Source organism: Amblyraja radiata, chromosome 1, assembly GCF_010909765.2.
Source record: "Amblyraja radiata isolate CabotCenter1 chromosome 1, sAmbRad1.1.pri, whole genome shotgun sequence".
Taxonomy (NCBI): Eukaryota; Metazoa; Chordata; class Chondrichthyes; order Rajiformes; family Rajidae; genus Amblyraja; species Amblyraja radiata.
Window position 1 is genome coordinate 115,954,217 of NC_045956.1, and position 18,783 is coordinate 115,972,999.

An 18,783-nucleotide genomic window follows, 5' to 3' on the forward strand; every position below is an offset into this window, starting at 1 on the left:
ACACAACATTTCTGGAATTCTCACTATAAAGCTTTGAGGCACTCCATCAGAAAATGTGATAGCCATCTACAAATTAAACTATAATGCCATGGTTAAATCTTAAAACACCTGCTTCTATAACAAGTGTTAAATTCATGGCTTCTCAGTAGTCAGTAGTCACCAAACTTCATGTTTTAATACTGCAACCAGGAGGTAGCAAGTTCACAACAACCCCCATTTTCTACTCTACATATCCAGACACCCATTTTATTTTATTTATTCCATAAAATTGGCCATAGAATCTTGAAACATGGAAATTCAGGTAAATGTTCTCCTGGCTGAACTGTTGTTCATTTCAAATGCATCACCAGCAAGTAACAAATTTATTATCCAGTTCTACCAAACAATTTTGACAGATACAAGTTTTAGTCAGGAAATGAATATAAATAGCACTAGATTTAGAAATATTCAATTTTAAAATGGTGTACAATACCCTAAATATTGTGTACCATTAAATTCCAAGGAAGTGTTCCTTTAATGAATTGTCCTTTGTGAATTTCATTGACGCGTCTTTTAAGCATGCAGAGGGAACAAGCATTATGTGAGTAACCATGGCAATGATCTCCATATCTGAGATTGACAAAAGCATTCTATTACGTTCTGCAATGCTAGCTGCAAAATCAGCTTAATGCTCAAAATCCATTTATCATCAATACATCAAGAATGTGGAAAAAGTACAGGACATTTAATATTTATGCCTGGCAAATACAACAGCATAAGCATTCACTGTGGTACAAAACGTCATGTTTCCTTCATCTTTCAATAAGTAATTTCACGCCACTCCCTGGCAATGCCAAGTACTGCAACGATAGGAATTAATTTATGTATGGGAAGCAAATTCATAGCTGTAAAATTACAGAAACAATTTCCTTCATTTATAAGGAGCTGTGTTCCATTAACCAGAAATATGTTAAACTCTCAAGTCGATTGATTCCATATTAAAATTCCAGTGAAATTATTCTGCAAAACACACTCATGGATTCAGAAACACTGATAGATCACCAGATTAGAGTGATATAGGACTGAATCAGGCCCTTTGGCCCAAGTTGCCCATGCCCACCAAGATGCCCCATCTAAATTAGTCCCACCTGCCCATGTTTGGCTCATATCCCTCTTAACCTTTCCTATCCATATACATGTCCAAATGTCATTATAATACCTGCCTCAACAACCTCCTCTTGCAGCACTTTCCACTTACCCCGTGTGGATAAAGTTGCCCTTCAGGATCCAAACCTTACCTCTCACATTAAACTTCTGTCCTATGATTCTCGATTCCCCTTCTTGAAGTAATGCAATCTTTCCAGCTTAATGGCAAGCTTCCCACAGCAAGGTGACCAAAATTAAACACACTATTGTGGCTTCACCAATCTCTTGTACAACTGCAATACAAAATAGCAACTTCTATACTCCATACCCTGACTGATGAAGGCCAAATCACCAAAAGCATTATTGGCCACCATATCTACTTGTGATTGTACTTACAGGGACTTGTGTACCTGCACTCCAAGATCCCTCTGCTTTACAACACTCTCCAGCAGCCTTCCATTCACGGTGTAGGGCCTGCCCTCACTTGACTTCTTATGCCTTTGGACTTCAGTGTCTCTTCAGCCATAATACAGACGGTCCTCAAGATATCCCCATTAATTGTCCAAAGTTCCCTTGTCTTCATTTCTTTCTCCATGGCAAAAATAGAATTGACCCATCCAATTCCCACACTGACGTCTGTGCTGGACCTCCATTGTCAGAGTGAAGCCAAATGCAAATTGGTGGAACAGCACCTCATATTTTGCTTGGGCAGCTTACAACCCAGCAGTATGAATATTCATTTTTCTAACAGTCATAATCATAAAGTCATAGTCATAGTGATATAGTGTGGAAACAGGCCCTTTGACCCCAACTTGCCCACACCGGCCAACAATGTCCCAGCTACACTAGTCCCATTTGCCTGTGGTTGGTCCGTCGCTCCAGATCCTCTGGCCACTAGTATATCAGGAAGATTGTTTGTGTCCTCCTTAGTGAAGACGGATCCAAAATACCTGTTCAACTCATCTGCCATTTCCTTGTTCCCCATAATAAATTCACTTTTTCAGTCTTCAAGGGTTTAACTTTGGTCTTAACAATTTTTTCCTCTTCACATACCTAAAGAAGCTTTTACTATACCCCTTTATATTCTTGTCTAGTTTACCTTCGTACCTCATCTTTTCTTCCCGTATTGCATTTTTAGTTATCTTCTGTTGGTCTATAAACATTACCCAATCCTCTTGCTTCCCGCTCATCTTTGCTACGTTGTACTTCTTCTCTTTGATTTTTATACTGTTCCTGGTGTCCCTTGTCAGCCAGTCGCTCCTTTACTCCCCTTGGAATCTTTCTTCCTCTTTGGAATGAACTGATCCTGCATCTTCTGTATTATTCCCAGAGATACCTGCCATTGTTGTTCCACTGCCATCCCTACTCCACTACAGATTTCACTACTCTGGGCAAAAGACTCTGTATCTGTCCGATCTATTCCTCTCATGATCGTATACACCTCTATAAGATCACCCCTTATCCAGCGCTCCATGGAATAGAGACCCAGCCTACTCAACCTCTCCCTATAGCTCACACCCTCTCGTCCTAGCAACAACCTCGGAAATCTTTTCTGAACCATTTCAAGCTTGACAATATTTTCTTTAACATGGTGCCCAGAACTGAACACAATATTCTAAATTCAGTCTCACCAACATCTTACAACTGCAACATGACCTCGCAACTTCTATACTCAATATTCCGACTGATGAAGGCCAAAGTGCCAAAGGTCTTTTTGACCACCTTCGACTCAACCTTCAAGGAATCATGCACCTATACTCCAAGATCCCTCTGCTTTACAACACTACCCAGCCTACCATTTACTGTGTAGGTCCTGCCCTTGTTCGACATCCTAAAATGCAACACCTCACACTTCTGTATTAAATTCCATCAACCATTCCTCCAATTGATCCAGATCCTGCTGCAATCTTTCACAACCATCTTCACTATCTGTAAAACCACTCACTTTTGTATCATCAGCAAACATGCTAATCTTTCCCTGTATGTTTTTATCCAAATCATTGATGTAGATAGCAAACGGGCCCAGCACAGACCCCCCCCCCCCCCCCACCACCCCCACCACCGAGACACACCACTAGTCACAGTCCTCCAGTCCAAGAAGCAAACTTCCACCATCACCATCTGCTTCCTTCCATGGAGCCAATTTGCTATCCTTTCAGCTATCTCTCCTTGGATTCCAGGCGATCCAACCTTCCAGAGCAGCCTACCATGTGGAATCTTGTCGAATGCCTTACTGAAATCCATGTACACATCTACAGCTCTATACCTAATCAGCCCTTGCCCATCCAAATGCCTGTATAACCTATCCCTCACAATACTCAAGTAATTTTCCAACTACAGATGTTAAACTCACCGGCCTATAGTTCCCAGGATTTTCCCTGCAGCCCTTCTTGGAAAGAGGCACGACATTTGCCACCCTCCAGTCTTCCGTCTCCTGTATTTAAGGATGACTCGTAAATTTCAACCAGTGCTCCCACAACTTCCTCTCTCATTTCCTGCAATGTTGTCTGATATATATGATCAGGCCCTGGAGATTTGGTCTACCTTCAGTACTTCTTCGACGGTAACACTAAATGCTCTCAAGACACTTCCATTGACTGCCCCAAGTTCCTCCGTCCTACTGTCTTTCTCCTCAGTAAATATAGAGGAGAAATATTCAATACCTTGCTCATCTCCTGTGGCTCCACAGACGTGACCGCTTTGATTCCTGAGGTCCCATTCTCTCTAGTTACCCTTTTCCTCCTTATGTATTTATACAATCTTTTGGGATGGTCCTTAATACTACTGGCCAGAGCTATCACCTGGCCCTATTTTGCCCTTCTGATCTCCTTTCTCAGTTTACTCATTAGCTCCCAAAACTCCTCCAGGGATGCACTTGATCCCAGCTGCCTAAACCCATCCAATGCATTCTTCTTGTTTTTGACCAATGCCTCAATTTCCCTCATCGGCCAAGCTTCCTTACGTTTGCCTGCTTTGCCCTTCACTCTAACGGGGGGACGTACACATCCTGAGCTTTCTTCAGTACACTTTTAAAACCATCCCACTTGGCCGATGTTCCTTTCCCCTCAAATAACCTGCTCCAGTCATCTTGAGCGAGACCTTCTCTCATACCCTCAAAGTTGGCCTTACCCCAGTTGAGCATTTTAACATATAGACCCTCTCCGTCCCTATCCATGACTATCTTAAACCGAATAGAACTGTGGACACTGGTCCCAAAAGGGTTATCCACAACCCTTCACACTATGATTCTCCCAGTCTATATTGGGAAAGTTAAAATCCCCTACTACAACAACCTTATTTGACCTGCAGCTGTCTGCAATCTCCTTGCACATTTGTTCATCTAATTCCCTTTGACTATTCGATGGTCTGTAGTACACCCCCAACAAGGTGATCATCCCATTCTTGTTCCTCAGCTCCACCCATATCACCTCACTGGACAAACCGTCCATAATATTACCTCTGAACACAGCCGTAACATCCTCTTTAACCAACAATGCAACCCCCCCTCCTCTTTTTCCCTCACTCCCGTCTCTCCGGGAGCTCCTGCACCCAGGAACATTGGGCTGCCCATCCCTTAACCAGGTTTCAGTCATGGCTACAACGTCCCAGTCATTCGTACCTATCCATGTCCAAAGCTTATCTGCCTTACCCGTCAGGCCCCTTGCATTAAAATACGTGCAGTTTAAACCAACTCTCTTTTCTCGCTCTCTGCCTTTCAGCTGCCTATTCTTCCCACTAACCTTTTCTACACCACCCTCTTTACCAACTTCTAGCCTCTCATGTGCCTCTGTCCTGTACGAGATCCCATCCCCCAGCCAATTTAGTTTAAACCTTTCCGTGTAGCATTAGCAAACCTTCCCGCTATGATGTTGGTCCCCCTCCAGTGAAGGTGCAACTTGTCTCTTTTGGACAGGTCACCCCTGCCCCAGAAAAGATCCCAATGATGCAGAAACATAAAGCACCAACTCCTCAGCCACACATTCATTTACCCAATCTTCCTGTTCTTACATTCACCACCCTTGCATCCCCTCTCTCCATCCCATCCCATCCCCTCCCAAGTCATACTAGCTTCAAAGTCATCTTGAGTTTCATTGTCTAATTTGTTTTCACCTAGGTCACATTTAACAATGGCCCGATTCCTTTTAGTCATTTTTTTTCTAAAGCATGATAGCTGATTTCTTCACTTTTGCTGTTTTTCAACACAGAGATGTGCTTTCTTGCTATAAACCTGGAGTATGTGACCAAATGAGTAATATTCCTGTTATCTACGGAAACGTGTGTTACGCGCATTACAGTGTCCAAGGGACCAAAATGAAAGCAGCTCCTGTTTCTTCCAGTAATTCTTTTTTTGTAATTTCTTTCTCATGTTTTGAATAAACTTTATGGAAGTAATTGTCCATATATAATAAGAGACTGCAGGTACATAATTTGATGGAAATATAGATGCTGCAAAAGGCTGGTGTTACGCGTGTGATGGTGGACAAAACAATTCACTAATTTTGGCATGCAGCAGCTTTTACAGAATCTTGATATTAAGGTTACTTTCTTCTCATAATTTCATTTATTGAGTTCTTCAAACTTGTGCCATTGTGGTGTAACAGTGGTTACTCTAAAATAGGGTGGACACCAAGAGTAACCACCGTTACACTCTTTGAAATATGGCCAGAGCACTTAAGGCCAAATTCATCAAATGTTTTGCTTATTACTGTGAAACATCCCCCTCTGCAAAACAACAAACGTGAAAATGTTTTGAATTATAATGAAATCAATGCAGAAATTGCCTCTTTATTTCATTGTGTCAAAGCATGTCACATTTTTGATGTCCGAAAAATTTATATTTTTGAGATAAACTGGTTGAACCAGGGAATTAATTTAATTACTAAGTTGATTTTATCTCTACTATCTCTTGCACATTTGGGTAACAATCCCTGAAAAAATTAACACCAAACTACTTGAAACAGTGGAGATATGACATTTTTAATGTTCTGTGCTAAAATCTCTCCAGTATTGTAAACATACACATATCCTTCCTTACCATCCACTGTACCACCAATTTTGGCATCACATTTACTGACAATGTTCATTTTTTAATCTTTATTAACAATTCGGTTGACAAATTGTTGACCCAGCAAAGACAAGCCAGCACCTTCTAATTCCCAAGCTCTACTTATAGAGCCTCACCGGAAAGTGTGCAACCCAAGAAAGTACTGTATTGTAGTTAGGTCTTCCCTAAAAAGGCAACCCCCTCCCTCTCTTACATGTACATTTATCACAGCTGCTGCAACTATACCCTGGAACATTGAGCTGCCAACACTGCCCTTCTCTCAGCCCCCCCCACCCACCCCCACCCACCCCCACCCACCCACCTCTCCCTCTGCCAATCAACTTTAAATCCTCCCAAGCAGCTCCAGCAAATCTTTCCCTCTCCAGTTCAAGTGTGACCTGTCCATCTTGTGTACTACTCGCCCTAAATACAGAGCTTTTGACAACAGCTAAGGTTTTTAGGGCCAGCCGTCTTTCTGCATACAACAAAGCCTAACAGTTGGCCCGTATCACCCTGGTTAAATTAACCTTGCTCCTTACTCTCGAAAACCCCACACGTACATTACTATTAACTCATGGCAACTGGATAATTGCCAATAAACAATTTTTAAAAGTGAAAATCTCATTACCATTCTCAAATCCCAGAGTAAGGGGCAGAGCAATGTTATTAATGACCCACTTGGCAGATTGCTCTGACCTGGACTTCAGAGTATCAAGTAGGCAAGCATTTCCACCCACACAAGGCAAGTCTTGACTAGCCCATTGCCATTTGACTCATGAATGGCAGTGGAGCTACAAAAAGCAATCCCAAAACAAAAAGAAACATTTTTGCCCTGCTGATGCTGCAATTATTCTGAGAAGTGTCCACTCATTTCAAACTTCCAGTTAAGTGTGTGACCAAATTAAAAGTTACAAGGTTTGAAACCCATTTCCAGTTTCCATTGCATCAGAGAAATAAGCTTCACTCACACTGTATTTTGAGTTGGTCTGCTGTCCTACACATTTTGTACAACATTTTAAAAACACTTTCCTTAGCAAGCACTTACATTTACAACCATGTGTTGGGGAATTGATTGAATTTCATCTTATGCAAAGCTAAGCAAATAAAAGTTGAGGAAATATCTTCAAATTAAACCTAAAAAGGCAATTGTCCGAACACCTCCGCTCAGTCCGCAATAACCAACCTGACCTCCCGGTGGCTCAGCACTTCAACTCCCCCTCCCATTCCCAATCCGACCTCTCTGTCCTGGGTCTCCTCCATTGCCAGAGTGAGCAACAGCGGAAATTGGAGGAACAGCACCTCATATTCCGCCTGGGGACCTTGCGTCCGGATGGCATTAACATTGAATTCTTCCAATTTTGCTAGCCCTTGCTGTCTCCTCCCCTTCCTTAACCCTCTAGCTGTCTCCTCCCACCCTCCCATCCGCCCGCCCTCGGGCCCCTTTTTCCTTCCTTCTCCCCCCCACCCCCCATCAGTCTGAAGAAGGGTTTCGACCCGAAACATCGCCTATTTCCTTCGCTCCATAGATGCTGCTGCACCCGCTGAGTTTCTCCAGCAAATTTGTGTACAGGCAATTGTCCAGTTGAGTGCAACAATCTGCAAAACTACACGTTTTTAATTTACAGCACTGAGTGACACTACACAAGTGATTAAAATTAAACTATAATCCAAGTGCGCATACCTTATAATTTAACCTCAACCCAGGCTGTTTGACTCAGTAGCCTCAACAAGGAATTTACATTTGGTTTCAATTACTTAGTTGACAAGAACTTCTTTGTTCACAATGTAGCACGAACCAAAAATATTCAGAATCACTATTGTATTTCAAATCTGGCAAAAGCAGACATTTGCAAACTAAATCTTGTTACAAGAAGCAGAAAATGTCCATTGCTGACTTGGCAGATTTAGTCACTGCAGCCTCTTCTGCATTGGAATTAGATATTGATAATTATTTGGCTTTGAATGTCAAAGTTGAAAAAAACTAATTGGAAGAAAGGCAAGTTATTAATGGAGCAATGCGAAGGCGGCAGGGCATAATTAAACCAAAACACACTTAAAGTGCCTTCACAACTCAGCTGAATGAATCAAAAACAGAAAATACTCAAAATGTTCAACCAGCCCAGCCACCATCTGTGGAAGGAACAAGAGGCAGCATTCCAGAAATGCCCCACATGCTGTTCAATGTTTCCAGTGTTTACTGCTTTTAGCAACGGCAAAGCATTGGCAAGCTGCCGTGGCTGAAACATCTAAAAAACATTTCGTTAAATGGCAATGTTTATATTGAAAGTGTAGCAAGGGATTGTTCAAACTTGAAGTCTCGCCCAGATTTTAACTGCAAGTCAATGATCCACACTCTTCAAAGACATGTGGTCCTCCCCCCCCCCTACTTATTTCACAGTAAACTCATTTATTTGGCTGCATTGACTGTTATATACAATATACAGTAAATTAACTACTTCTTTGCATGTTCACAGTCTTGATCAATATTTGCCAACCTCACGAATTCTTTTGGTCAAATCAAATGGCTTTGTTTTCTTACAAACACCACATCACTGCTGGTGGCAAGGTAGGAATCTCAAACTGTCTTAACCTATTACAACATTTAACCCTTATTTACCAGATGGTGCGTGGAAAAGTAATTGAAAGCTTTGAGTTTTTTTCCACAAAGCTCTGTGGGATGCAATTATATTGATGAAGACTATTCATTACAGCAGCAAGTAGTGACTGGTTAAGGCACATGTACCAAGGTACAAAAAAATGTTGTTTTGCATGCTATCCAAACAATACTGCACATAAATACAATTAAGTACAATAGGGAAAGCAAAGGGGGAAGATAGAATGAAAAATATAGTTCTCAACATTATAGCACAAAGGACTCCCCTTACAGATTATCCAGTCATTTTTTATTTTCCATCAAAATAATCCTAGAAAGCAGCATTAATTATTCAGCAAGCACCTTACAAAATAAAAATGGGAATTTGAAATGTGGGCCAGTCCATCACACAGGCCAGTTTCCCCACCATCAACATTTCATGCTGCCTCAGAAAAAGAACCAAGAAAGACTTTTCCCATCCCAGTCATTCCCCTCCTATCTCCTGCCAACAACTTGAAAGTGTGCATCACCAAAGTCAGAGGCAGCTCATTCCCTTCTTATCATGTTTCTGAATGCTCCTTCCATAACCTAGGGTACTATCCAATTCACCTCTGCCCCACTGCAGACATTGGGATTTGTCAATGGAACGGATGTGCTATAATGTTGAGAACGATTTTTCATTCTATCTTCCCATTTGCTTCACCTATTGAACTTGATTGTATTATATATAGTATTATCTGATTAGATAGCATGCAAGACAAATATTTATTGTACCTTGGTACATGTGACAATAATATACCCAAACCTAAATAACCAATCACAAAAACATTTTACAATTCTAAACTAGTGGCTTAAGCAATTATACATTAAGTTTAAGCAATTTAGTGTTTAGCTTACCAGATTGCATCAGCTGCTTATTTGTTGGACACTGCACTCCACCCAAGTGGTTGTGGTTCTTCATACTTCCCAGAGGCAATTTGGACTCAGAAGATGGCACTCTTAATTTTGCAGACTGAGACGGCATAGGTAGGCTCCTCTTATTGCTGAGAGATGGTTTTCGTCCACCTTGATCACTGGGTGCTGATTTAGTTAAAATAACCTGACCAAAAAAAATGTTATGTGGAAAAAATAAATTGAAAAGGGGTCCACTGATCTTATACAAATCACTTAAAATGTAATCAACTGACCAAAATCAGGCTTACATGTAGTTAGAGACATCTATTTCTGTCTCACGTGTAAACACTCATTGAAAGATGATTGTTTTGCATGAGCCACCACTAGTCTAAGCACATTCAGTATTCTGCTGCACAATGATGCATAACTGTCCATACCAAAAAGCATACACCGAAGAGCAATGCACTATTACTTACATGGTAAGTAGTTTCACTTTTAAAAATATGTCCAAATGAGAATTAGAAGCTTTTCATGCAAAGCACTCAAATGTTGATGGCTCAATGTTAAAATGGAAAAAAACTGCAACTGTTAAGCCACTCAGAGTGCCTTTGATCGCTGACTTGCATTGTTGGCCAATTTCCACAATTATTGCACAACAATCTCAAATACATGAACAGGGTACGCATCAAAAGAACACTGCCTCAGCCAACTGCATTGTTTGAGCACTGACAATGGGGAAGAGGGAAGGACAAAAATATCTTTTATCTTCATTACAAAGTGCTGCATCATTTGAGTGCTAACATTGTTTGTGTTCTCTATGGAGCATTCACATAGAATTTACAAGATGCAAAACTGGAAATTCAGATCAATTAAAATTATTGCACTAATTACAATTCAGAACTTCACTTAGAAAGTTTAAAACCATTTCAAATACTAAAGTAAACTTTTGACACAATGATGCTAGTTGCCCAAAAGACATTTCATAACCTTGGCTGACATTTAAATCCAACAGATACTTGATATACCAAAGATAATCAATAAATGCTGGTTTGTCTTGTCACATTTAAACATCTCCTCAAAATAAAGGGATAAAGATTAGCAAATACCAATTTAGTTTAGAGATACAGTGCGGAAACAGGCCCATCAGTCTTCCGCTGCGCCCCCGTGCCGCATCTTCTTTGAACTAATGCATTAATTGGACGCCACTTCATTGATTGTTCAACCATGCATGTTTTATAGGTAAATCAAGACCTTGGGAGCCTTGCAAGTGTGAATAAGTATCAGCATAAATAACTGAACATTTGAAACTAGTTGTACTAGCATTTAAAAGCCTGGATGTTTCAGCCAAAAGAAGCTTGAGTGTGCAAAGACTATGGGCTGCCCTGAAAGAGTCCATAATTAGACATAGAACAGTATTTAATTTAGAGATATAGTGCGGAAACAGGCCCTTCGCCCCATCAAGTCCATACAAACCAGCGAACCCGCACACTAACATTATCACACACGCGCACACACACACACACACACACGAGGGACAATTTACTTTTATACCAAGCCAATTAACCTACAAACCTGTATGTCTTTAAAGTGTGGAAGGAAACCAAAGATCTCAGGGAAAACCCACGTTGTCACAGTGAAAACATGCAAACTCCATACAGACAGCACCCATAGTCAGGATTGAAACTGGGTCTCTGGTGCTGTGAAGCAGCAACTCAACCGCTGTGACACTGTGCAGAACAGGGACTGGTCCTTCGGGACACAATGTCTGTGCAGAACATAATGCCAAGCTAAACTAATCTCATCTGCCTACTTATGATCCATACTCCTCCACTCCCTGCATATCCATGAGCCTATCTGAAAGCCTCTTAAACACCACTATTGTATCGGCCTCCATTACCACTCTTAGCAGTACATTCCAGGCATCCATCAGTTACTAAAAAAAATGTTCCACGTGTCTCCTTTAAAGTTTGCTCCTTTCACCCAAAAGCTATGCCCTCCAGTCTTTTGTTTCCACTGTAAATTGTCTACCATGACAGTCCCCCTTCATTGCCCACATTCAGCTCAGTCAATGATATCTTTACCCGAAACACCAAAGGCCTTACCCAATGACAAGATCGAACTTCAAAGACAGAGGGACTGTCAGGAAGGAATACCACCTCGATCACAACTATCCTCGAATCAAGCAACCTTTACTCCATCCATTTGTTATAGTTCCCTTGTCTGATATTTGAAAAGGTCAAACACTAACCAATGAAGAACAAGGAACAGATAGTTTTGCCACTTTAGTTTTAAAACTTAGCCATAAAAGCTGAGTCACAAATCCACAAAGTGAATATCTGAGCAGAGTACATGCCTCAGATGTTGTAAACAACAGGCAACTGACAATAATGAGGGGCACACCCTGCTATTTGCCATCGGGAATAATTGACAGAATCCTCCTACTAATAGTAGATAAGCTGCTCCCCCAAACATTGTAAAGAATGAGCGGACAATATTCACTAGGTGACAATACCCAATAAATGCAGGGAGCAACCATTGCCAGTAATATGCCAATAATCTGCAGTTCAACACTTCAGAAAGTAAGTTTGCAGGTACAGCAGGCAGTGAAGAAAGCTAATGGCATATAGAAACATAGAAGGTATGATGCAGGTGTAGGCCATTCGGCCCTTCGAGCCTGCACCGCCATTCAATATGATCATGGCTGATCATCCAACTCAGTATCCTGTACCTGCCCTCTCTCCATACTCCCTGATCCCTTTAGCCACAAGGGCCACATCTAACTCCCTCTTAAATATAGTCAATGAACTGGCCTCAACTATATTCTGTGGCAGAGAATTCCAGAGTGCAAAAAATGTTTTTCTCATCTCAGTCCTAAAAGATTTCCCCTTTATCCTTAAACTGTGACCCCTTGTTCTGGACTTCCCCAACATCGGGAACAATCTTCCTGCATCTAGCCTGTCCAACCACTTACAAATTTTGTAAGTTTCTATAAGATCCCCCCTCAATCTTCTAAATTCTAGCAAGTACAAGCCAAGTCTATCCAATCTTTCTTCATATGAAAGTCCTGACATCCCAGGAATCAGTCTGGTGAACCTTCTCTGTACTCCCTCTATGGCAAGAATGTCTTTCCTCAGATTAGGAGACCAAAACTGTACGCAATACTCCAGGTGTGGTCTCACCAAGACCCTGTACAACTGCAGTAGAACCTCCCTGCTCCTATACTCAAATCCTTTTGCTATGAATGCTAACATTCCATTCGCATTCTTCACGGCCTGCTGCACCTGCATGCCTACTTTCAATGACTGGTGTACCATGACACCCAGGTCTCATTGCATCTCCCCTTTTCCTAATCGGCCACCATTCAGGTAATAGTTTACTTTCCTGTTTTTGCCACCAAAGTGGACATCCTCACATTTATCCACATTATACTGCATCTGCCATGCATTTGCCCACTCACCCAGCCTATCCAAGTCATCTTGCAGCCTCCTAGCATCCTCCTCACAGGTAACACTGCCCCCCAGCTTCGTGTCATCCGCAAACTTGGAGATGTTGCATTCAATTCCCTCGTCCAAATCACTAATATATATTGTAAATAGCTGGGGTCCCAGCACTGAGCCTTGCGGTACCGCACTAGTCACTGCCTGCCATTCTGAAAAGGACCCGTTAACTCCTACTCTTTGATTCCTGCCAGCCAGTTCTCTAACCACATCAATACTGAACCCCCAATACCGTGTGCTTTATGTTTGTATACTAATCTCTTATGTGGAACCTTATCGAAAGCCTTCTGAAAGTCCAGATATAACACATCCACTGGTTCTCCCTTATCTACTCTACTAGATACATCCTCGAAAAAATCTCGAAATATTGGCCTTTATAAGAGTCGTCGAGTATAGGAGCAAAGAGGTCCTTCTGCAGTTGTACAAGGCCCTGGTGAGACCACACCTGAAGTATTGGGTGCAGTTTTGGTCTCCTAATTTGAGGAAGGACATTCCTGCTATTGAGGGAGTGCAGCGTAGGTTCACAAGGTTAATTCCCGGGATGGCAGGACTGTCATATGATGAAAGAATGGAACGACTGGGCTTGTATTCACTGGAATTTAGAAGGATGAGAGGATATCTTATAGAAACATATAAAATTATTAAGGGATTGGACAAGCTAGATGCCGGAAACATGTTCCCAATGTTGGAGGAGTCCAGAACCAGGGGCCAAAGTTCAAGAATAAGGGAAAGGCCATTTAAAAGTTTCAAAGGTTTTTTATTGTCACATGTACAACTTTAAGGTACAGTGATAAGCGATTTACCTTACGATAAAAAGGCAACAAGACAAAATTACATAAAAGTTAACAGAAACATCCACCGCAGCGGATTCCCCACATTCCTCACTGTGATGGAAGGCAAAAATGTTAAAACTTCCTCTTTATTCTCAGTTGGGTCAGTCAAACCATCCGTCGGGGCGATCGAAGCTCCCGCAGCCGGCGGTCAAAGCCCCCGCGTCGGGGTGATCGAAACTCCCGCGTCGGGGTGATCGAAACTCCCGCGTCGGGGTGATCGAAACTCCCGCAGTTTGGAGTTCCCGAAGTCGGACGGAAATACGATACGGGAGAAAAAAGAAAATTTGCATCTCCGTCAAGGCAAGAGATTAGAAAAAGTTTGAGGGCGTTTGAAAGAACACTAAACATACATTTAACACATACTAATAATACACAAAGAAGAGACGAGGCAGCCATTGCTGGCGCCATCTGGTGGAGAATTGAGATGAGGAAAAACGTTTTCACGCAGAGTTGTGAATTTGTGGAATTCTCTGCCTCAGAAGGCAGTGGAGGCCGATTCACTGGATGCATTCAAAAGAGAGTTCGGTGGAGCTCTTAGGGCTAGTGGAATCAAGGGATGTGGGGAGACGGCAGGAACGGGGTACTGATTGTGGATGATCAGCCATGATCACATTGAATGGCAGTGCTGGCACTAAGGAACGAATGGTCTACTCCTGCATCTATTTTCTATGTTTCTAAATCCTAACCATTCAGCATCTGGCTCACCAGGTGACATTTCCTGCACTCCACTTAAATTCCAGGAAACAACGTTTCCTTTAAAATGACTGGGTTCCCTGAAAACTCAAGGCATAAAATCCAACCATCACAGTATTAATATGAATAACATTCAATACAGGTGCACAACCTTTTATCCGAAGATCCAAATAACGAAAACTTCCGAATAGCGGACATTTTTTCTGTCCTTGAAGAAAGGTCCTTGAAAACGTTCACCGACGGCGGCCCACAGAGGTGACAGCCGAACCTTGGGTCGGTCCTCAAAGAAAGGGGAACTAAATCCCCATAGAGAAGGTATATTGCGCGGGATGGTTAATAATTGATAATATGCTGCTGCCTGCCCGCTGAGTTAAAAAGTTCCCACGGTAGACTCACGATACACAGTGTATCGTGAGTCTTGCGTGGGAACTTTTTAACTCAGCGGGCAGGCAGCAGCAGATTGTCGCTCCCTTCAGTTTCACCCCACCTACACCCCTCTGCTTCCCGGCCATGTGTGTGACCCCTTCCCTCCCCTCTTCAGCTCCCCGCTCATTGCACCGGCGCGGGGGCTTTGCACTGTCTTCACGTCAGCGATACCAGCAGGTCAGTGCCAGTCACCGGAGACGTCAGGACCAACGGGACACCGACCCCCAGGCCCACTGCAAGCACGGAGATCCCAGAGACCCACAGCCAGCAGCAACTCCAACCCAGCCCCGCTCCAACTCCAGGGGAACACGTAGGGGCAGAAGCTGATGGTGTGCAAGGTACGTCTTGTTCTTGGGGTGGCGGATGAGGGGGCGCAGCTCGGGCTGTGGGCAAACTGCCACTTGTCGCCGTAGCGGCCCATCGGGGAGCGGATTCCTCTGGAGTTGGAGGGGGAGGGGGGTATTGTGCTGTTTGATCGCCCCCTGCTATCCCAGGGACAGGGAGACACAGCGGCTTTTTAGACTGGTGGGCAATCACTTCCAAAGTTCTGCCCACACAGTCAGTAGACCTCTCCTACACTGCATTTCATACTAACATTTATTCTGCAAGAAAAAACTACATTGAAGACTCAAACTCGCGACCGAATAACTGCCGGGATCAAGGCGCAAACTCGCGACCTTGCGGATATGAGCCGATCACTCTACCACTGAGCCAGCCATTAAAATCTACGCTAAAAAATTTCCATTCCAAAGGCCGACAAATTCTGAATTACGAAAAGTGTCTGGTCCCAAGGCTTTCGGATAAAAGGCTGTGCACCTGTAGTTGGAAATTCCAAGTGTTGCATCAAAATGCTAAGTGTACCAATTGAAGTTATAGTACAGAAACAAAGAACTGCAGATGCTGGATTATATCAAAGATAAACACTGAGTGCTGGAGTAACTCAGCAGCTCAGGAAGCATCTCTGGAGAAAAAGAGGGGTGACGTTTTGGGTCAGGAACCTTCTTCAGACTGAAAGTAGGGGTGATGTGAAACACTACATCTGGAAGAGATGAGATTCCTCTTAGCAGGCAAAGCAGACCACTTCCAAAAGACGTGGTCTACGTTTTTGGAACTATTACAAGCATAAGGTGCAATAGTAATTTAAAAAACAAATACATAAATAAATAAATAAAAGGTGCCAGGATCTGGCACCTCTAAAAAACCCCCCAACAAAAACGGACTTGGTTGGTAGTCCCCTTTCTGCGGAGTTTAATGTTATAATAGAGCGATTGTTTCTCCTTTCTTTTTCCTTCTTTTCTAGGGTCTACCTTCTTTCTTTGCTTCCTTCTCTAACTTCTTTTCTAAGGGGCTTTCTTTTCTCAACACTCTCCTGCACCTTCACGACTCTTGCGCACTTTCCTTACTTCCTTTACTTCTATCTTTTTTTTAAAGTTCAAAAAATGAAGCGGTACAAAAAATGTACCGAAATAAAGAACTGCAGATGCTGGTTTATATCAAAGATAAACACTAAGTGCTGGAGTAACTCAGCAGCTCAGTTGTGTATTATTGTAACTTACCGTACTTCTAATAAAAAAAAAAAAGAAAGTAGGGGTGGTGGGGGGTTGGTGAAGAGCTGGAGGCTAATAAAGACCAGGAACAATCAGGGCCAGCTACAAATGACATAGAAACATAGGAACATAGAAAATAGGTGCAGGAGTAGGCCATTCGGCCCTTCGAGCCTGCACCGCCATTCAATATGATCATGGCTGATCATCCAACTCAGTATCCTGTACCTGCCTTCTCTCCATACCCCCTGATCCCTTTAGCCACAAGGGCCACATCTAACTCCCTCTTAAATATAGCCAATGAACTGGCCTCAACTACCTTCTGTGGCAGAGAATTCCAGAGATTCACCACTCTCTGTGTGAAAAATGTTTTCCTCATCTCGGTCCTAAAAGATTTCCCCCTTATCCTTAAACTGTGACCCCTTGTTCTGGACTTCCCCAACATCGGGAACAATCTTCCTGCATCTAGCCTGTCCAACCCCTTAAGAATTTTGTAAGTTTCTATAAAATCCCCTCTCAATCTTCTAAATTCTAGCGAGTACAAACCGAGTCTATCCAGTTTTTCTTCATATGAAAGTCCTGACATCCCAGGAATCAGTCTGGTGAACCTTCTCTGTACTCCCTCTATGGCAAGAATGTCTTCCCTCAGATTAGGAGACCAAAACTGTACGCAATACTCCAGGTGTGGTCTCACCAAGACCCTGTACAACTGCAGTAGAACCTCCCTGCTCCTATACTCAAATCCTTTTGCTATGAATGCTAACATACCATTCGCATTCTTCACTGCCTGCTGCACCTGCATGCCTACTTTTAATGACTGATGTACCATGACACCCAGGTCTCGTTGTATCTCCCCCTGTCCTGTGGCAGGACGCCCTAACCTTTTCCAACCACCGTATCATACTTTTTCTCCAGAGATGCTGCCTGACCCACTGTTACTCCAGCACTTTGACTATCTTTAGAGTTGTAGCATACATGGCTTTGAGCTTGCCTGAACCTCACCACCACCACCTGAGAAACTGCAATATCCCTGTGCTGTTCAGAGTTATCTGCATCTCATTTGATTGACGATGGAAAGCATGCCACGATTTAACCTACCAGAGTACAATAGCTGTAAATATTTTCATTGCAGTGCTTCACTTCATTTCCAATATACTTTCTGTAGAGCTCACCCACAGGATGAATAGGAAGCTATTCAACCTACAACTGCATTTCCAAAGTAGCACTGCTGTTTTTATTTTTCTGCAGATCCTTTCTAAATCTCAAATCAGGCAATTCCACTTTACATTAGGTTAAAAATGGATCATGAAGGTAATCCTAGATAGTTTGAAAAACATTTACAATTAAGCTGTAATACAAGCAGCAGCTTTCCACCTTCCCAAATATACAATATTCCCATGTTTTCCACTTTGCAGCTGCATACTTCAATTCTCTCCCACTGGCCAACACCAACACATTACTCTAACTTGAATTCTATTTTGAAATGGTCTTAACAACTCATTAAATTCAAGGACGGATAAGAATCAGCCTTGCTGCTGTGGATTTCAAGCCACATTGGGCAGGAATAGATCAGCTTATCCCCAAGTCAATAAATGATCGATAGTTTAAAATTGAATGTCATATTTATCAAAAAGGGCATTTTAGTTACAATTTAATTCAATATTATTTTGCCAGCAGTCATGAAGGAATTAAAGCAGATGTCATTGGCCCAGACGATAGCTATTAAATCCAGAACTCAGGAATGCCACATCTGTTACAGTGATAATAATCATCACACAAGATAGAAATTCAGTTGTGCATTGGTTAAATTAGTTGGCTGGGATCCAGCAGCCCAAACTAATGAGAAATAAACACTAGGCTGAATGCTACTCCATCAATTAATAAATGTATTCTGTAATAGTGTTTGGAATTCATCAGATTTATATTCATCTCTATTTTGCCCAAGTGTTATGGAAGGAACGTTGCAGTCTGTTCTCCAAACATTAATTCCTAACTGAACATCACTGAAAAGTACAAAATAATATTTTGCGATTTTCAGCCATGCCCAAAATGAGTTTCCCCTTTGCACAACTAACTTCCAAGCCTTCAGCTATTTTCTCAGCCAGTGCCGCAACCACTTGCACTGCCATTGCTC

General features: G+C 42.3%; 1 protein-coding gene across 3 annotated transcripts in view; it reads right to left on the reverse strand.

Annotated features, from left to right (window-relative positions):
- mtus1 (microtubule associated scaffold protein 1) overlaps nucleotides 1-18,783 on the reverse strand; it is a 148,950-nt gene that overhangs the window by 89,946 nt on the left and 40,221 nt on the right. For all 3 annotated transcript variants that reach the window (XM_033029476.1, XM_033029459.1, XM_033029467.1), the window contains exon 3: nucleotides 9,660-9,861. In XM_033029476.1, coding sequence (XP_032885367.1) covers nucleotides 9,660-9,861 — 202 coding nt within the window. The remainder of the gene's footprint in view (nucleotides 1-9,659; nucleotides 9,862-18,783) is intronic.